At 46.7% G+C, this 21,600-nt stretch overlaps 1 protein-coding gene across 1 annotated transcript in view; it reads left to right on the top strand.

Annotated features, from left to right (window-relative positions):
- Nucleotides 1–19,555, top strand: part of LOC119455668 (uncharacterized) — a 141,352-nt gene extending 121,797 nt beyond the window's left edge. The window contains exons 11-17 of the mRNA XM_037717088.2: nucleotides 6,420–6,474; nucleotides 7,942–8,062; nucleotides 9,800–9,974; nucleotides 16,158–16,267; nucleotides 16,749–17,181; nucleotides 17,901–17,983; nucleotides 19,206–19,555. Of these exons, the coding sequence (XP_037573016.1) occupies nucleotides 6,420–6,474; nucleotides 7,942–8,062; nucleotides 9,800–9,974; nucleotides 16,158–16,267; nucleotides 16,749–17,181; nucleotides 17,901–17,983; nucleotides 19,206–19,370 (1,142 nt within the window). The 3' untranslated portion in view covers nucleotides 19,371–19,555. The remainder of the gene's footprint in view (nucleotides 1–6,419; nucleotides 6,475–7,941; nucleotides 8,063–9,799; nucleotides 9,975–16,157; nucleotides 16,268–16,748; nucleotides 17,182–17,900; nucleotides 17,984–19,205) is intronic.
- Nucleotides 19,556–21,600: the final 2,045 nt, after the last annotated feature.

Below are 21,600 nucleotides of genomic sequence, written 5' to 3'. Positions count from 1 at the left end.
GGGGGGGGTTCTACTTTAGAGAGTTTTCTTTGTATTTTCCGGCCAAATGCTTAAGACAGAGCTACAGCATCGAAACGTTCATTCCGCTCCTTTCTCGGTTCGTGTGCGTGTTCCTTCATTCGTTCTTGTTTTCATTTTGTTGCGATAGCCGTTGCGGGGACACTCCAAGCGAATTTTCGCCGTCGTCTTCGCCGTCGCCATGATGTTCCGTATAAAGTCCAAGTGTGATAACATCCTACCGCGCCCCGAGCGCTATGTGCTGTAGGTGGGAGGGAAAGCGAGCTAGGGTGCGCCGTGAGGGATGGCGGCTTGATGCCTGCGCAGTGTTGGAAGTCACGTGACCAAGGTCACTCTAGGGGAGAAGAGTGCGCGTCTCCTATTCTACGCCGGCCGTGGCTGCGCATGGCTGTACGCGCGGCTGAACGCATACGCGGCCCACGAGACGTACCTTAGAGGTTATATCTGCGGCGGGTGCAAATCGTAAAAAGGCGAGCCGAGATAGCTAGTCACCTCATGCGCGCTGTCTTCTTGCATGCCTAGTGTTGGATGTCACGTAATCCATAGCTTCCGAGACTGAGTGAAGCAAGAGGCAACACGAAGCGTTGACTCCCCGCTGCCGGCGGTCTACATTATACCAGCGTCAGCGAGCGTTCGTGGATCATCGAGCGAGACCTGTTCACGTTTGTCTCTGCGCGCCTGACATCATGCTTGTTAACTTAATCAGTAAGTGAATGTTTATTGCAATTTATACAGCCGATAAAACTACTCACTTTTCTTCATGTAGTTGTCTAATACTTCGCTATCTCTATGAATTCCTCACATTTTGGGCCAAACTGCGACATTTTATTTTTAATTTGTTTTTTTGTTTTTTTTCATTTCTTGCTTCCCTTTCGTTCGTCCGATTTTCCTTGCTGTCTTCTGTGTGTCCCTTCCTTTTAATCTTGTAATTCTGATATTTGTTTGTTATTCGAAAGGCATAATGTTTTGTTCATCCCGCATTAAGCTTCCGGCTTAGCCGTCGCGAATACAAAAAAATTCTGCTAGCCGAAAAGTGGAGTTCAGACAATGACGCATACTTTGGTGTTAGTTAAATGCAGTTAGGGTTTTTTTCTCTGCGTGAGTGCTAACTAGATAGTGCAGTGAGGGAATTATAGCCGCTTTCGTCCCTGTAAGGCGCATAAACCGGATTTTCATAATAAGCTTATTACAGAACAGTTTTGCATAACCCTCTCAATATTAAAATTTTCCCAATCAAAGTGCTCCTTTAGGATGTGAATATTCCATGTACCCACATAGCATTTCGAAAGGAAAAGAAAGTATGAACTTCATGAAGGGACGCATCCATTAAAGCACGCAGCCACTAAAGAGAAATGTGTGTGTAAGCTTGACATCATTGTACGCAGCCTGCCCACCGTCTTCTTCTATATTATGCCTTCCCGTCTGCGGCAATGTCGCACAATACGCGAGCATTACCGCACTTTTTTTCTTACACGACAGGCATCTGTGACCATACAGAGAATCATGTATGATAATGATGATGATTTCTTCAAAATGGCCAAAATCCAAGAACCGGGTAGTATTACAAGAAAAATATTCATTAAGATACGAAATAACACGATCACAACTCCTGTGCATTTCGGCGCTTCCACGAAACTAGTTCTCTTCCTCCTTCATTCACTTCTTCAATTACCCAGCGCAGGGAAGCAAATCCTGCCCGAGTCTGATTAACGACCCGTTCTTCTTTCTTCGCTCTCTCTCTCGTCTATGAAGATGGTTATTGGTACGACATGAAGGTATTCCTGAATTATTGCGTGTTTTACTTTGCATTTAGACACTTTATTTATTGCATGATCGCGTTCGATACGTATTAATGATTTTTTTGAATTTTCGGCACCTCAAAAATAGTGCTAGTGTTTATGCTCGCACTGCATATACAAGGTGTTTCACTTAACTTGGGCCAAACTTTAACAATATGCAAATGCTATGTAGCTGGACAGAACAACCAAGGTGGTGATGTTTGCCGTCGCTTGGAGATGCTCAGGTTATTGTTTCCATTGTGCCTAATTAGATGCTTAGTTTTATTTACTTAATCAACTTCTAAGTTATTATAGTTAGATGAAAAGTGTTAATGAGAAAATTGTAGAGAAACATGAAAAACTGCCGATACAGCTTTCTGTTGCTCAATATGTGTTAGATTTTTTTTTTTTTTGAGCGTGAAAGAAGCCTTTGAATACACGCAAAATTGACGCGCGGCTGGCCGCTCGAGACACCTTGGGTGATTTCGCGGGAATCTTTGACGTTCGGAAAACACTTTTATGCAGCACGTACTGAGCAACAGAAAGCGTATCGGAAGCTTCTCATGTTGCTCTACAATTTTATCATTGCTACTTTTCATCTAATTATTATAATTGCGAAGTTGATTGAGTAATTAAGACTAACTATGTAATTAGGCGAAATGCAATAAATACTCTGAGTATCGCCAAGCGACGGCAAACCACATTACCTTGGTTCTGTCCAGCTACGTAGCATTTGCATATTTTTAAAGTTCGGCCCAAGTTAAGTGAAACACCCTGTTTAGCACTTTCTCAAGTCCTATATGCACAGTACGGTCCGCTCTTAAACGGCACACCAAGTCGATGCTTTCTCAGCAATCTCCCCAATCTTCTCCCCAATCAAAGATGAACTGTATCTGTTACATCGCGTTTATTACAATCCAGAACTCCCTTCATTTAGTGCAGAACGTAGACTGGAAAACTACTGTACTCGGCATTATTTCTTCAATCGTCGCGAAAAAAGCCATACGAGATACTGCGTGGACTGTGCCACTTAAGCGAAAGTCACGAGCATGCGACTCTTCGCGGCTGAGCCTTTCTTTTCATCAGTGGCTCCAAATTGGGTGGATACATATGCGTGCTAATCCTTCATCCTTCAACGAGGACACCTTTCAAGCAGCTTTTGGCTGTATACAGCTGGGCGTCTTAACGCAATAAACGAGCTGCATCGCAAGAGGATAAAGCGAAACCGGCGACTGGTACCCGCATAAATTTTTCATTATCCAATCTTGATAACAGCAAGATGTTAAGCTACTTTCGTTAGTTTATCAAGGCTGCAGCAGCGCAAGTCGCTTACGCGGAACGCTCTTCGATCGACGCCCTCGCGTACATACGCCCATGCGTGATGCCCGACAGTTGGGGCAAAGCTTACCCGCCGCCGGCAGCAGCGATGTGTACGGCCCACACGCGTATAAAACAGGCTGCAAGTCGGGAGGAAGGGGGCCCCCTTAATTAATCACTCATTATTCATTCCCTAACGATGGCCGCAGGACAAGGGAGCGAAGGAAGACGACAGAAACGCGAGGCGCAGAGCGAGGTGGGCGAGGCTCGGCCAAAGAGAAAACACGGCGCTTTTATTCGCCCAGAATGAGCTCCGCAAGAGGGATGGGCTTAGAGACCGGCTGGCTCCTTTTGTCCGTGCTACGCATGCGCTTCGCTGTTACTCGTTGCCAAAAGGGAAAGCAGTGTGCGTGCATGCGTGCATACATGCGTGCGCGTGCGTTGTCTGTATTGATGCGCTATATATATACCTCGCAATCTTCTTCTCACTGTGTATCGTTTGCTGCAAACATCTGCCCACGCTGCCTTGGAATAAAGGCCTCCCCTGAGGCAAGAACATCAAGCCCATTAGGTGAAATTGGTGCCAGGCTCTGATCAAGTGTGCCTATAATGCGCCTGGAGCGAACGCGGATTTGCCGCCTCAGCAAGCCTTCGGTTCAATTCGGGAAGGAGCACCGCGTGTTACAACTTCGTAGGGAAATGGGCCGGAGAGTATCACGTGACGCTCCTTTTCGGACGAGCCATATTCAACGATGCCGGAAGAAGATTCAAGGCAGAAGAAACACCACCATGGGCCGACTTCACAGCAGTTTATTTCGAGTAAAGCAATTTTGTTCTTCGTAGCGCCTGTAAAACGCAAGTGTCCTTGTGATAAATTACGTTTTCTTTTTACAGTGAAGATGTTAAAGACTAGGTTCCCCAGGATCATGTCCGCGTGTAGAAAAAAAACTGTCATCATCAGCATTTGCTTTGGCTTCATGTGCGTGGCGGTTTCCCGCCAGTTGTGCACATGTGTCAAAACCATATATATCCATATCTTGTGTCAAAACCATATCTTTCAGGATCCTGACGTCAGGATCCTGATGATACCTTGATGTGCGCTGCGACTATGAACGCTGTGGCTCATACGCTAGTCTATAACGATGGGGCGCACTTGACGCCGCAAACGCACTACTTGGCCATCGTGCCGAGGCGTTGGCCTAGCGAAGACAAGACGCCGGTGTCCTTGCTCTTTGGCGGACATGCCGAAGACGCTCCATATAGTCAATAATGATAATACATAAACTGACTATAACAATATTCACTATAGCAGACCCACCACAGTCACAGCTTCGCTGGCTTCCATCTTCACAGTAGTAGAAGGGCTCTGAATTTTTTTTTCCTAAGGAAGGAGCTTGTTCACACATTCTGAATAAGCTCCTTGGTCACTTCTATGCTTGCGTTCCTGGAAACGTTACCGACGGCCGCAAATGCACCGAAATTTCACCATCTGCCTTGTTTTACATGATTCCGCATGTTTTTTTTTTTCATTAATATTATTGTGTGTGTTCAAAGAGATGTAGATGCCTTGAAGGCGCCGGCTACTCCTCCTAATTGACAGATGTGCACCAAACGACGCAAATGTCTTAAAGAAAGGACAGAGAGAAAAGGCTTACGTTATTATAGTAGACACCTACATTGTCTCTTCGCCAGAACACTTAACCTATGTATAGCGCCTGTGAGATCTTGTTGAACACGTGTCTGCCAAGAAAATAAATCAGGTATCAATATCAAGAATATCAGCCGCGCTTAACGTTTGCAGAGATAATAATAGGCTGCCGACAAAGGTGCTCGCGCTCCTCCAATTATCCGCTCCGCTCCTGCCACGGGAGCCGAGGAATATGCTAAGTTGACTTTTCTTGCGGAATCGCAGCCGCTTCGCGTTTTTGCAACCGCCACCTCCGAAAGTGAATTCTTTTCCGAATAGTGAGTAGTCGCATTTAAAAATGTCACGTTCGCTTCATTTAACACGTTGTCGACGCAGCCTTCATGGCGACAAAACACTGGAGCTCCAGGGCTACGCGTGTTCCGAACACGAGTTGAGCGCGCAATTGTATACGAAAGTGCACACGAACACGTCGAAGTAGCCGCGTTTGCTGTTTGCTACTCTCAACATTTCTACTCAGGTACTCATTTCTTATACGCTTTCGCCGACGGCATCGCTTCGGCATTCCGAACGCCCGCTTACAGCGTTTCCAAGCGCTCTATTTAACTCATACTAGCAGCGCTGTCCACCAGCATTCTCGAACACCGTTGACAATTCTTTTCCCCCTGGATGTAGCGCCCAATTCCTGTTTGCGTCTCTAACGTGGTTTGCCGAGATGGGCAGTTTTGGAAATTGAGGTTTTCTTTCTCTCATCAGTCATGTCGCGCACCTCTGGTCACTATACTGTTCATGTCCCGGCCTTCGGGGAGCCTAGAGTGGGCTCCATTTTTGGGAGACGGCGTTTGAAGGAAGTGCACAATCTATCTAATGTCACCTTCAAAGGATTAGGTGCAGGGCCAGCGGAAGATGTCAAACTTCCTTGCGACCAGATCATCGCCTTCTGAATAGAACTGTTCATCCCATTGTTTCTCTCTATGTATTTCATGATGAATGTACTTCACTCCCAAAGCTAGATTTAGTTATTTTACTTCAGCTTCTATTGACGTGACCTATTGTGCCATGACACTGGGGTAAATATACAACTCTACACGCTGTCATTATCTCTACAATATGACAATATTTTGTGACAATATTGTGCTTTCGCAAGTGTGGAAAAAATTTGACTTTTGCAGCTTTTAAGCTCTCCAACTGATCCCCTAGCTAAAGCTATCTCCATTCTGTATGAAGCGTTTCTAACACGCTGCGGTATAATTGCTCTACAAGTCCCGTCAGCCTCATCCTGATGTCACGACACATCCAAGTGATTCAAATCTTCAGCCAAACATCAGTGCTTTCCTGAAGCATACCACCTAAGCCTTCCAATGCGTAAACCTCTGCCACCGCAATTTTTTTATGCCGCGTGAATCATAGAGGCGGAGTTGCACAATGTTCTGCGCCGACATTTCGCCCTTTCTCTGATACGGTGGTCATCAAGCAGAGGAAAACGCGGGAACGCATTGACGGCGATAAAATACAACATTTGATGTTCTCAACTCGTGCTGAATAAGTGATCGTTGAAAAAAAAAAGTTTGCCTGTATTTTAGCTTTTGCATTACATTAGTCCACGAAAGCCCTCAAATTGCTCAATGCTAATTCAAGTCTCGTCACACAATGCCTCGCAGGTAAAGACAAGACGAAGGTGTACGCCGTCAGAGCCATCTTGGGAGTCCGCAGTCGGTAAGTAAGCCCATTATCACTAGAATGCATTAGTACAACCTACAACCCACATGCGCTGCCACGCCAAAAGCTCAGAGGTTCGCGCAATTCGCGAGAACATTATTCGTCAGAGCTGCTGATCACATTTGCGACGCGTCATGAGTAACAGTGCTCTGATGAGACCACATATTTATTTGCGCTCCTGTACTATATTTGGTGTGGCGTTACTCGATACATATGTGCTCAAGATTATGTAGGAAAAAGCAAAGTTCTTTTTTTTTCTGTGTTCGTAGGAACAATTGGTTACTGCCCGACGAGTTGGTAATTGTCTGTCATTTTTCCTTAATAAACCACTACTACTTATCGGTATGAGGATGTGCCGTGGTTTTGCCCTCGAATAATTTTGTGAAAACGAGTCCTACAACATTAACGAGTCGCGCTGTCGATGTCGGATCATTCGTTGTAGAATGTAATTAGAAAAGTGAAAATACTGGTTGATTAGCTACTTATAAGGGCACTTATGTGGTAATCGTCGCCCAAAACGAAGCAGAGGTTGTAACCTGAACCGAATTGTTTTATGTCAAAGTCTCTCAGGAGTGTTTCCTTTTGTAGCGTCAGCTACACTGGCCTAGCCAAGTCCGTTTCGCGCGGCACATCAAGAGCCGTGCTGCGCATGCGCAAGGATCAGTGATGTCACACGGCTTGCGCACCGGAGCCACCGGAGCCGGCACCTCTCACGCACTCCACCGCCGCCGCGCGCGACTCACCGCCGCCGGTCTGCGCATTCCAGAGGAGTGACGTCGTAGCCGTGGTAGACGCACTGGCGCCGGCGCGCGCTTGCTGTGCAGTCGCCGTCTGACACTGCGCTGGAGCCGCTGCGCTTCTGACTGGCGTTTGCCAGTGTGGTATAGCCATGGAGAAGGAGAGCGCAAATGCTGCTCAACAGCGCAGAAGAACGGAGAAGCTTGACTCATTGGATCCATAAGTAATTGCCTGGCAATTAGCGGTTGAGCGTAGGAGGAATGAACAGAAGAAGGCTAAACGTGCTGCGGAGACACTGGAGCAAAGGGACGAACGTCTAGCAAAGCGGCGTCAATCAGCTGAACCTTTGCTAACGCTACGTATATCCTGGCATAGCCGAGCTAAGCCACTGTTCTCTTTTTTTGTAGTTTGTGGGTCTTTTTTTTTGCCCTTGAACTAGGCCTAACCATACCAAAATAACCTTCATACTATCTTCTGTTCTTCTCGGTCAGAACGCTGCTTTCATTTTGATTGATTGGCTGGTTGATTGATTGATTGATTGATTGATTGATTGATTGATTGATTGATTGATTGATTGATTGATTGATTGATATTTTAGCCTCACTGAACACTTATGCTGGGCATGTTTGTTCAGCCACTATGGCCTCTTGAAAGCAATTCAGTTGTTCTCCCTCATTTTTTTCAAAAGGGTGTGTGGCTGTACAACGCCGCTCATAAATTTTACAGCGTATTTCTGGAGATGCTGTACGGATTCAGTACGGGCTTTGGCCTTGGCGTGACCGGAACGGCTGACACCCCTTCCAAGGTGGTCAGTCCATCGGGCCCAAAGTCGAGCAACTATCTTCAGGTGAGTCAAAACTATTCGCACTATCCCTTCCTCAGAAGGCACGTTTCGCCATCTTTTCACTATCCCTTCCTCAGAAGGCACGTTTCCCCATCTTTCCACTTGAACAAGCAAACGCTGCGCACACTTGTTGCAAACGCGAGAATAAAGCCAAAGAATCGAAAAACGCTGTCTCTCTGGAACCTTACTTACAATGGCAGAATGAACTTCCTCTCGTTTGGGCAATGCAGCTTGCGTGTGTTAACCTCAGTCCGCATTGTGTCCGCACTGGCGCCTTATGCCAAATATTGCAAGCAAAGCGTGAGGCTACGGGACAAATATAGAACGAGCAAGGCCTCCAGGCGTTTTCGTATACCCAAACACGCGCACACACATGCGCACGTAAACCGCCAGTTCAAAAAAATAAAAGTAAAATACCAGGGCGTGTAACCGATTCCGCGCAATATTCACCCAGTACACAATGAGGGTAGAAGACGCGCGAGAGCTCAGGCAATCCTCAAACAGATCACTCGACAGGGACGACACGCTCTATTCGTAGACGCCGCTAGATACGACAGTGAAGACGCGTTCGCCCTATCGGTAGTGGATGCGAAAGGCAATCTGGTGAATGCGGCCTCTGTGCGCACCAATTCTGCTCACGAGGCGGAGGACGCGGCTATCGCCCTGGCCATAGACAGCGCACATTCTCCCCTCTTTGTCTTCTTAGATTCCCGTACAGCCGTTAGGTCCTTTTCGGCGGCGCGCGTATCGAAACGGGCGAATAGAATTGCGATCAACAAGCTCACTAATTTTGGTCAAATTGGCACGGAAGCATATTTCCACATTTCATGGTTCCCGGCCCACCTGGGAGACTCAATCCAACCGCACGGCTGCAACCCCAACGAACGGGCTCACCAGCTGGCGCGCGATTTCACGACCCGCGCAGCCGTCAACGGCCCTCCTCGTAACGAGGCTAGCATCCAGAAAGACCCATTGTGCACCTTTCACGAGATCGTCTCACACTACCGCTTGGAAAGGAGGTGGTTCTCTCCTCCTCACCTAAAACTAAATAAAACACAAGCTAGCACGCTCAGAATGTTAAAAACCCGCACGTACCCCACTCCGCGGTCCCTTAGCAGGATAGACCCACACTTCCCGCAGTCGGGCCCAAAATGCGGAGCCGATTCATGCTCTTTCGATCACATCTCTGGCTGTGCCCAGCCATAGAAAACTCTATACTTGCCACAAAGGAACAGTGGGAGGAGTTCCTAAGAAGCGACCACCACCACATCCAACTCCAGGCAGTCCAGAGGGCCCACGACATCGCAACGGGATTTCGCCTCCCGGTGCCATCGTGGGCGGAGCCACCGACTTGACCTGAGGGAGCCTTCGGCTCCCCCTGGCCAGTTTCTCGGGACCAATAAAAGTTCTTGTCACTGTCACTGTAACCTCTCCACAAACAGTGCATGTGAGACCTATACAACACCACTCACGAAGTGTGCCTCCACCTTTCCTCTGCACGAATTTCTTGTTTACATGGAAGGGTAAAACGTTTCGCTTCAATCGATAATTCCAACAGCCCTGTCGTCTCCCGCTACGTCACCGTACTGTGTTTACTGCTGGATGTCCTTCCGTTTAATGATGCATCAAACTGAGCCAGTTTTACGCACCTGGAAGTTCAGTCCCGTGTAGTGTGCCCGGACGGGAGACGCACCACCACGCATGCGTCAAAGTGACGTGCACGTGCTTCGTCCGCCGCAGGTGCCTGACATCCACGAGAGCCCGCGCAACAAGAGCGCTCCGTCCAGCCCGATGGTGATTCGCGCCTTCTCCCGCCTCGGAAACTGGACGGGCTGGAGTTCCCGCAGCAGCAGTAAGGACTCTTTAATACCTGATGATATCGGGGGCCTCAAGCGCTGGCAGAGTGAGTGCAATTGTAAGTGCCAAGGCCCAATTACTCTCTCATTCTCTGTCTCCATACACCCGCACACGGCGCTCTTCTGTAGACACTCGCTCTCTTTCTCTCTCACCTCGCGACCCTTCTCCATTTCTTTCCTTAAATTTCTGCTTCCCTTCTTTTTGGTTCCGAGCTCTTTCCGACCCAAGGCCTTTTACTGCACCCCATCGTTCTCCTCAGCCTCCGCACCAACGTCGCTCTCTAGGCTTTTACCAGCCCTTTCCCACACACTCGAAACTTTAGACATTCTGTAGAGCGTCTCGCAGGCTTGACGGCTACGAGATTGTTATGTCTGCAAACTCTGACATGTCATCCACGTAGAGTTAGGCTAAGGATCAAGTACATTAGAAAGCAACTGTGATGGAACGTATACATCAGTCATAGAGTTAAGGGACAAAACTAGATATCCCACGCGCAATCGCCGCAGTTGAGACTGCGTGAGTAAACAGGGAGACAGCGCAAATATGGGTGCATGTTTATACGTATGGCACGATGGGCACAAATACGCAGTATCCGTGCGGTTGATTTCTTGGAGCTAAGTCAATTGGTGGGCGAAAAACTGGCGACGTTATCAGTTTACAGCAGGGTCAATGTACAGTACTGTCTACTTTTAAACGTGCCAATGTGCGAGTCCACTGCAAGTGCTGGCTGAGGCCATGTCAACGCGTTGTATGGGAGTTAAAAAGATGCCAGCGCCATTATCAACAAGTCGGCTGATGCAAAGCCAGGAACTTCCGCACTTGTCAGATGGAAAAAATCGCATGCGCTATACACTCATGTGTTTCCTTTATAGTGAGCCACACTGTACGCACTGCGCACAAGCCTAAGAAGTTCTATTGATCAAAAATGCCTCTAGTAAAGTGGGTGATCATGATAACAAATGCTACGATTGTTTTCTTTTGTTTGCCTAACTACAGGGCTTAACGCTGTTCCTGTGAACGCTAAGCATGTGAAACTTCGTGTCCACGTGCGCACGTACAGTGAATGAAAGCAAGCTATAAGAGCTCCTGTATGCAGACAGCCGATAAAAGGACCATTCGGGACGTCCAGAGACTGCTCATTAAAAAATTCCAAAAACTGCGTGAGGCCTACTTTTGATTTACTCTGTTCAAGTTATTTTTTTAAGTGAAGCTTTATATGTCTAGGCGAAATCGCCTGGGCACAGGAAACTATCATCAGCAGCATTGGCTCGAGCGTCGCCTTCTTCCGCAGCTGGCCCGTTGGCTCGTGCTCGTGTTCGCCATGCGCTCGTGCCACTGCTCCCGCGTTCATCGTCGTCGTCTGCTTCCACAGCTGGCTGCGTTGCCGCTAATCATTTCAGCGTACAATTTTACTTCTCTTCTGTCGTCGTAATGGGGACGCCGCGTTTACGGGGGTATGAGCCATTGCTTAAGGGGGTATGAGCCATTCATTGTCTTGCGTAGCAGACAGATTTAATTTTGAAGCAATTTAATTTCGAGGAATCGCAAGCGGCAATGGCGGGCGAATTCTGCTAACCACGCCGCCGAGCAAACTCGAGACATGGAACGAAAGCGACAACGGCGGACTGCGGGCATACCATCAGTGACGTCGTTCTCTCCGTCGCAGCCGAACGTGTGTGTAACCTCATAATTGAGAAATACTTTAATGAACCCTCGTGATTAACCCAGTGATAAACACCGGGGCCGCACGTTTCAGCTTTGCTGGTGAACCATCTTCACGGAGTGGAAGGGCCGACGAATTTTTTTCTTTAACTCTCGGCATTCCTTACGTGATGAACATCTGTTGAATCTTTTTAACGATAGATTGTATTAAATTCACTTTGTTGATCTCATTGTAACATAGCAACGTGCGTCGTCGGTAGGACAGCGACGAAATACTCGGCAACAAATCAGATGCATCAACCAACGCAGGTAAAATGAATTGGACGCACGCTTACAGCGTTGTTATGTGGTGCTTCATATGATGCACAAACTTGTAGCGAGGCACGTCAATAGCGAGTCACGCAGACGCAAACTATGGACACTGGGACGGTGGAACAGGTGTGGCTCGGCAATAAAAAGCCTCGACAACCGGGCGTGGCTGGTGGTTCAGCGTTCGATCATGCCTTGACGTCGAGGCGTCGTTCAATCTTGGCATTCGGCAACGGCGCGGTTTTCATAACGACGCGGCTGTTTCGGTGACATGATGGTGGGAGGAGTAGACTTCCTGCCACCAAGCTGATTGCGCAACATGTTGCCTGACGACCTTATGCACATCGGTACGATGCTGGTTAGTTGCTAAAGGTGAGGCTATGTCGTAAAATATGGCGCCGTCGATGACCAACCCTTCTCATCTGCTTAAAAGGTTCGAATGGGGTTGCCATTCGGCTGTTTGTTTGGACGGAGGAACACATGGCGTAGTGCTGTAAGCTTGAACCGGCCGATGAGTCATGTTTGACTTCCAGGAATTATTATTTACGGATACTTATTTCGTATGTGTAAGTGAAATTAGGCTGAGAACCAATAATGTTCCAGTTTAGGCACTTTTTCTTCTTTTTGCTCTGCTACACGTCTCGATTGCGTGAAAAGGCCTTCTTATTCCAACAAAGAAAAGCGTATGTCGCATATGCAAAAATCCCGTGGGAGCACATGGGCGCTTAAGCCCAGGTTGATCATGGGTGCTGAGTTCGTCGCAGGTGCGGTCACTGGAAAACAAATTTTCGGAGAATACACGCGACGAAGCTGATGGCGTCAATTCCTTTATTTATGCTGGCAATCCGAAGCCGTTGCTTGTCCGCAACCGCAGCGACGGAGTCCATGGAGTCGCCGCGGCTGAGGATGCACATCACATATACGCTTCCGAAAGTTACGTTTTGCAGCCAAATACAGTGCAGTGGTAGCCGGTTGACCTTGAGTCATTTGACATCGCAGCAATCACTGACGGAACGCGTTGAAATCGCACTAATTCGCAATGACACCGCTACAGTTCCAAGCTGGCGCGAGGAGAAACGGCGATCCGCAGATACCAATCCGAGAAGGATAACGGTGAGGCACGCTGGTTTGAAGCTAATTTCCTCCTCGCCGATGAAATGGTCTATAGAAAGCCGTACGTTCCCATATATCATTTGGGATACCGTATTTTAAAAAATAACATGGGCCTAATATGAAATACAGGAACATATAGGGATCTCATAAAACCCCGTATGTTCCCATATGTCATATGGGACATGGCCTATATAATGTATGGAAACGTACAGGTTTCTTATCTGGAATCCCCATATGTACATATAGTATTATTGGATATCGTATATATGGGCTTTTTCGATAAGGATGTTCTTCACGGCAACAACTTTAGAATCACACACGCGAACATATTTGCTGAGCAGTAAAATACATCGCAGCATAGCCTCGCAAACATACGTTGGCGTTTATAAAAATTTCTAAGAGCGCCAAAGTACAGCGTGTGAAGAGCGGTTATGTAGTTCTTTTCGTAACGTGTACTATACGTGCGGTTGACCGTACAACAGTAATATTATGCAAGTACTCAAGAAGCTGTGCCAGGAAATAATTGCCCTTTCGTCTCGTATTTCTTTACCAGGAAAAAATAATGCCCAATTCTAAAAACAGAGCGTTATAGTGGCCAAGTCAACGTATAAAGCATGGTCTCTTTACTTGTGGGAGTTCTGCGATTGCGAGTGCGCCATGATGTGTAGCATAGATTAGGTATAAGAAACAGGTTTGCATTTGACCAGCAATATCACCTATGCTGCAATGTAGTTCACCGCCCATTGAATTTTTTTTCTTGTGTGATGATAAAGTTGTTGTCTTGAAGAACAACCGTATCGAAAAGCCTATATATTCTATATCTATGGCAAGAAGTTGTCGTACTTATTGAAAAGTGTTTGTTCAAAACGCGTTACGTCCCGCTGCGTATGCAAGAAACGTACGTAGTATTCGCGGTTGAGTATTCATCAAGAATACAGTCCTCGTGAACGCTTCGTCTTGACAACATACTGGAGTACAGAACCAAATCAACTCACTTTCATCAAGATATAGCTTAGAACTTTTCTATCCGGTCCAAATTTACCAGTTACATCGGTTAGAGGAATGTTCACTTTTTAACGTTACGATTTATAGTTAGCGATTTCCGACGATTCTTCATACTCTTACTGAGGTCCTTAGGAAGAGTTTTATCTTGAGCACAGGTCTCTGCTTTGTCAAATACCACGTTCACACACACAAAACAAAGGGTAAGTTAGCAGAAGTGTAGCACCTGTTTGCACCCAAGGCAATTCAATGCTAGTATGTGCAGATAAAATTTCAGCGCCTATCATTTGTACTTCGCGGAATACCAAAGTACGCAATACAAACGCACGAGTCCGGTTCAAGTCTGCGAATGTCACACAGTGGAACCCAATTATAGCGACCCACGGCATAGATAAGAACTTGATCAGAATCAATTATTTGATGCACAGCTGATCGGCAGACCTGGATCTAATGGCGGGGCAACTCCGTGTCGGTGCAACTCAATGGTGCTCTTACAAGCGATCACTATGATGACTACGGCAGGTCAATGCCTCCCAAGCGACAAACATCAAAAACTACTAGGGCAGGACAGATCCCACGATGAGAGCTGACACGGTGCGATGCATGCAAAATTCATTCTGCTACTACGCCTGCGTAAATGGCAGGGAAACCTCTCTGCTGCAACAACGTCTTCGAGACGCCATAAGTACATCGGTGCGCTGTCGATGGTCTCGGTGGAGCACGCTCCTGCACTTCAACCTCTCCTACCTTTCATGTATGAATGACCCACTGGGCACTGAGACGTAGTTGCCTGCGTAGTTCCGTAGCCTCACCAGACACATCTGCACCTTCTCTACTTGAAGCATGAAAGGCCCTTCCATGCCTCCTCACGTCGAAACATGGAGCCGTGCATTTGAAATACAAAGCAAAATTGCCCTATTTCGCTGGAATCACTACTCGGCGCCAAAGCGCACCCTGATTATCCGCCCACTCTGTTAAATGTAAGGGTCGAAATTTGTTGTTGCATTCTTCGGTGTCCTCGGGGGAAAAAAAGCTTTTCCAAGAACTACAAAACTGCAATTTAACTGAATATGGGAGCGAAAGGGATGGCTTTCTTTCAGACCATATGGTGGCAAAGATCTGGGCAAGGTTGGACACTCGTATGCACAGACTACTTACTTTGAGCAAACGGCTCATCATGCTGCGAATTAAGGCGCTAGTCGGGACAGTTGTTTAAGCACGGCCCACGACATCGTCTCTCGACGCCCGCTGTGGGATACCGGAGTCATGGTTAATTTTTTATCGTCCTGTCATCGTATGGAGAAATAGAGAAGCGGATAGCGTAGGTCATCGAAACCGTACTCTTGGCACTGCTTGCTTCGTGGTGAAGAACTGGTAATTTAACCCAACTAGCGGCCAATTATCCTCGACGTGCTGCATGTGCTATTGCTTCTGGATCCGTTGTAGATTAGTAAACGTACCTTCAATGGCAATATACGAGCGAGTCTTGTCTGATTATATCAGGTTTAGGAAGCGCTTCTTGCTTCAGACATCTTTTTGCTGGCGCGCTAGACAGCTAACGTATTTTTTTGTTTGTTTCTCTTGCCAGTTGTGCACGCGAGATCACAACTAAATGGTTCCTGCGAGAGCCTTCAAAGGCAATGTACATTTCTTCAGAAATGTAGAATAATGAAATATTAGTTAATTGTGGTTCGTTTATATTGCTGCGGTGTCTGTGTCCCATTAAAGTTTCAGATAAAGACTATGAGGCCGCACGTAAGAGTAATTATTCGAATACATCATCGGTCGACGATGTGGTGGAATCACACATAATCTGACACCACGTAAGCACCTAAGAATTCTTGACGTTGCAAATCTCGAGTGAAGAATGAGACAAAAGTATCGAATTTATTGCGAGATTTCCTAGTTATAATTATGGCACGTAGAAGCTTACATATGCCCAAGTTCTAACGATATCGCTACGAAAGACTGCTAGCTGCGTCGCATAACGAGTTCACTCAGTTTGCTCTGCTATAGAAAGCCTCACCTGCTCTCCAGTGCATGCTTGCGGGTGGGAAAACTAACTGCCTCGTGTATACATTGTGACGACGCAGCACGCGGTTGTTCGACGGCGCGACCGGGCGTGTCCCTTTGAGAGCTGCTCTTCTTATTCCAGGCAAAGAGAAGGAGAAAGAGAAAAACACTGCGATGGCGGGGACCACAGTAACGCTGAGCGTTTGCGCGGATGCTCACAAGGTGGACAGGACGAAGCTGTGTCAACACGAGGTAAGAACCCCTCCCTCTGTTTGCTTTCCGCCAGCTTTTACGCGGCTGAGCTTATGCTCCGTTTGCTCTGTCGCTGTCGAAACATGACGTGGGCGTTTCAATTTTTTTTTCCGCTGACTAAAGTGTAACCAAAGCATTTCGCGATGATTACGTCCAGCCAAAGCCTCTCTCTTTTTTTTTTCTTTTTTTTTGTCGTCATCCCCATCGCTATGTGCATCACAGAGCTTTTCTAACAACGTTAGGGCATATATGCACAAAGCGTCAAGTGACGGCCCGCGCCTCGCCGAGTGTGAACACAGTGCTTTCCTTTCGAAATAAAGTACGCTTCAAGTGATGGACTAGAAATCAAAGCAAAAGAACAAACGCACGACGAGAGTTCTTGCGGGCGTGTTCGTTTTCTGTTACTTTTTTTGCTCCCACCGGGCGTGTTCTTACGGGCCTGTTCGTTTTCTGGGATTTCTTGCTTCCGCCGTGAGCGCAGTTCAACATCATCGAGTTCGACAGCGACACGTTCCAGCTGCTGGTGGACTACCTGCACTGCGGCTCGTGTCCGCTCAGCTGCGAGTCCATTCCCGGCCTGATCTGCGCCGCCGAGCACTACGACCTGCCGGAGTTGATGCAGGCCTGCTTCCACCACGCCAAGCAGCACCTGAGACTATCGGTGGTCTGCGGCATGCTGAACGTGCTGGAGAACTACTACTGGCGCTACACGTCGGCCACCGAGCTGGTCAACATGATACTGCAGTTCGTCGACACGCGCGCATCGGCACTGTTCGCGGGCCAGGACTTCCTCGAGCTGTCCGAGTCCATGTTCCAGACCATCATCGGTCGCGAGCTCAACATACCCGAAGTCACAAAGTTCGAAGTCATGCTTCGTTGGGCCACGCACCACGTAAAGACCATCAACCGACCAGGTACGCACGCCAGAAGTAAGAGAGTCATAGCACTCTTGACTGTGCGACATGCCTTTAATGTTGTGAACGAAGCTCTCTCACTCACCACAGCTTATACAAAATGACGTTTCGACTTGTTTCGACTGTGGTCACTTTTCGAACCTTCTTTCCGACTGTGGTCAGTAACCTTCTTGCCGCGGTGGTTCAGTGGCTAAGGCGCTGCGCTGCCGAGCACGAGGTCACGAGATGGAATCCCGGCCACGGCGGCCGCATTTCGATGGAGGCGAAATGCAAGAATGCCCGTGTGCTTGCGTTGTAGTGCACGTTCAAGAAGCCCAGGTGGTCAAAATTAATCCGGAGCCCTCCACTACGACCTACCCCATAATCAGAACTGGTTTTGGCACGTAAAACTCCAGAAAGAAGAGCTTTCTTTCCTAACAATAATTTTACCTGACCATTCCGTCGAACTCTCTACTGCGAAACCTACAATGTGTAAGTTTGTCCCACAAAATGCTGTACCCACCGTTATCTTCATGGGCAATTATTACATATATACGGCGGTGGCTCAGTGGACATGATTTTCTGTTTCCGAGAATCAGGTCACTGGTTCAATTCTCAGCCGCGTTGACCCCATTCCCATGAGAGTGAGATACAAAAACGCTCATGTACCATGCTCTGAGCGCACCTTGATGAAGTCCAGGTGACCTAAATTAATAAATATTTATTCATTTTTTTTCCAGACCCCAGAGAACTTCAGTGCACCATGAACCGGTTAACTCGAGACTTGAAGCTTTACCTCATACCACCACAAGAGTTGATAAAAGTAAGTATTAAATGTAAGTATCAAATGTTTCCACTAGTTTATTTCATTAATGAAGAAAGAATTGGAAATTACAATTTCAATGAAATACAAGAAGAACAAAAAAGCTTGCCAGTAATAATTAGGACTTGCTATGCATGATTGCACGGGCCTCTAAGAAGCACAATGTTGAGTTATTTTGTCGTTTGAAAACTTGCGAAGTTAGAATTTACATACATGAGCCTCGGTGTGCCCGAAAAGCCAGTTTAAACTCAACCTAAAGCTCAGGCACAGCAAAAACTACGTGCTAAAAAACTTGATGATGAGATATCATTTATTTTTATATCATATATATTATCAGATCTGGCAATGTCGGCAACAAAGTCAAAAAAGTAAAAACAGAAGTATTTGTTTGTTGGTTTTTAGTGAGGCAGTTACAAAATGCTTACACTGTACACAGTTTATGACACATGTGCAGAGCTAAGGTAGTTGTGGCTCTGAGGATGTGTGCGTGCTGCGTGCACTGTCCAAAATTGCACATAATTGTACCGTCTTGTGCCGCAGGTGTGTGTTGTTCGTATTGTTTTGGTTAATAATCCATTCTTTTTCGTCCTTTTTGCGCTGCTACATCGTGAACATATTCCAACTCACCAAGCTTTGTTTTCTTGTTTAGTTAATAGCCTTGTAACTTGACTCTTTTGGTAGCGTCGCCGGAAATTAAATCGCGCGAAAATTATGATCAACAGAAGTTTATCGCTGTGTTTCCATTTTCTACACAGTGTGGTTTGGAAACGGTCCATGCTCGCACGCTGAGCTCTGGAGCTGCGCCAACGTATGCCGTGTGTCCCAGCAAACATTAGCCAGGCTGTTAAAAATAAGATTCTAACTTCAAGTTTCTAGTTTCGTACCTTTGTAGATTTGGTACCTTTGTAGGTTTGGTACCTTGGTACCTTTGGTCTCGGCAGCTCTCGTGTGCTGCCGAGACCAAAATAAGCGCCTGAGAGTTTTTTTTTTTTTTTTTTTTTTTTTTTGCTAGCCAACTGTAAAGTGCCATTAGTGTTACCCCCTACCCCAGAAAAACAAATAGTTCAGCCATTGCGAAAGAGATGCGATTACTTAGTTGTCAGCGGGAGAGATTGAGAGCAAAGAAGGACTTGCATTCGCAGTGAGAGCCCTTTGAACATGCATCTTCGAGTTTGTATTCATCGTTCTCCAACGCTTTTCTTTCCTCGACTTATGTGTTTAGGTGGTCCTCCCAACAAAGACAATCAGCCATGAGGAGATCCTGGACACCCTGCTCTACCAGGCCGACACCGGCATGTTTCGCGTGCGCCGGTCATACATAGAGGCTGTCGACGGCCGCAGAGACCGGTACCTGCTCAGCCAGAAGCTCACCGGGTACCGGAGATAACGCCGCCGTAAACCACTCACCGATAGCACCGGTCCTGCGGAGACTGCCAGTGCTCGACCGCTCCGGAGACGACGCACGTGCGATGTTCGTCGTGAAGCGCCGGATCCTGATGTGGTGTCCGAATTTTCGACCGGCGAAATTGTCTCCGCGAGAAAAGAAAAGTCTGAAACAATGCTCCCTGCCTTTGTTGCCCGTGTAAGGTTGACAAAATTAGAAAATTTGCCTCCTTTTTTTTTTTTTCTTGTCGATTGTAAGAGGAAACCACCTTCATCTATGTACATTCTTTCTTTTGCCAATATTTCTGAAAGATGAGTTCTCCTTCGATTTAAACCGCTCACGCTACATTAAACAAAGGGCACAACTTCGACGATATTTTAATGGCAAACGACATGCGTCGGGAGGGATAATTCACACTAACGTTCTTTGAACAGCAGTAGGGTAGGCGTGTACAATAGTGAAAAGCAGCGTGGTCACCAAAGTAACCACGAAATACATACTTATGTGTACTAAAATCTAATTCCATTTCTGAGGCATGTGGGTAAAAGGCTATCGAAGTACATGCCCGACACGCATGTGTAAGAGCCCGATAATGTTAGAAGGACTGCAGCTGGCATGTTTACTTCAGGTGCAAATCAAGATTTCTTTTTTTTTTTGTATTTCTTTCGCCTGGCAGGAGATAAGCAACAGTAGATTTCTGCCCATTCGAACTTGTTACACCAAGCACGTAAAGTTGACTCAGTAGTATCTAAATTTACAGGTAACTAGTCTAGCATCGCTCACCAATTCTGCACCTTAGAGTACGCGTGCGTATTTGGCGTGTCCAGGCTTATTCTGGCCGATCTATTGACAATAAAGCGCCACAGAAGCGCCAACTGGCTGACGCCGGCTTCAGCTCTTAGTTGGCCTCTTTGCCTCTTGTTGGCCCCCGTCCTAAATTCGCCCCAACAAACCAACGCATTTCCAAAAACATGATTCGGGACAGACACGCTTAAATTTTAAGGATGGTAGCCTTCTCGAAACGCTGTTTTTTCGTTGCTTCGATACACCTGTTCCAGATCCAGATGAAGTCTATGTTTATGCGCTCCTTGTATTTTCGTACTGTATTACGACATCTGTTCGGTAGTCTATGCTAAGCATTGAAGCCTGCACTGATGCTCTAAATGTGTTTTCTCGGCGGTTACGTCATAGAAGCTGACGTCTCTGTCATTTCCTTGATCGCCTTATTTTGTGCGAAAGCCGCATTCTGGCATTTAAGAGCGGAGGTAGATCTGCGTACGCTTTATAGTACCATCAACAGTGCAAGCAAGAGCGGGAACAATAACAATTGCAGGAGGAGTGTCCGTGCTCACTTTCTGGTGACATGTTTCTTGATTGTGACATGTAAAAACGTCATGTATATAGACCGTTCGACGTCAGCATGATATTAACATGTATTGTTCAGAAGACACTGAGTGTGTAATACAAGTTGTTCATAAGTGTATAGATGTGCATGCCATGAGGAACGTATACGAAAGTATTGTTGGGCACACATAGCGTAGCGAATACCGAAGTGCACTCTCAAGAGTTCCCGAATGGCATACTGACGTACTATATTTGCATGGCTCACGTTGATGTGCAGGCGTTGTGCAGTTAAGATCTTAACGTCGACGAGCATGCCAGCGCAAGTGCAAGAGCAATTTAGTTTATTTTATAATCTGGCCATTCCAAGTTACAGATTCTAGCATACTTCTGGGCTTACCTTAAGAATAAATTCAGGCAGTTAGAGTGGGTGTAAACGTAAGGTTGTGGTTAAAAATAGAAACAAAAACTGACTTAAGTGCGCCGACAAGCACTTCATGGACCAAATACCATAAAGCAAGAAAAAAACATCACTTTTGTATTACATCACTTATTTTAACCGCTTTGAACTTAGTAAAGGCCAGAACGCGTCACTGAGATCAAATCGTGCGTCGACTAGTGAGCCGAGACCACTGGCTTCGCTAAAGCTAGTGTAATCTTGCAGAATAATATTTTTTGGGCAGATGAGACCCGTTGAATCATTAGCATTAAACGCATTAAAGGCATTTTTGTATTGTTGAACAGAATAAGACATCTGTGCTACTTGTATATATCCCCCTTAATTACAATTATAAGGCCGTCTCAGTCACCCTGGCGACCAATGAAAAGGACCTATATGTCGTTTTCCTGAAGACTGAACAGAAGCAAAGCACAGGCCTTGTTTTGCTTATGA

This window comes from Dermacentor silvarum, chromosome 6 (assembly GCF_013339745.2).
Source record: "Dermacentor silvarum isolate Dsil-2018 chromosome 6, BIME_Dsil_1.4, whole genome shotgun sequence".
Classification (NCBI taxonomy): Eukaryota; Metazoa; Arthropoda; class Arachnida; order Ixodida; family Ixodidae; genus Dermacentor; species Dermacentor silvarum.
The sequence above is the reverse complement of the archived record's forward strand: the minus strand, read 5'-3'. Positions and strand labels throughout refer to the sequence as shown.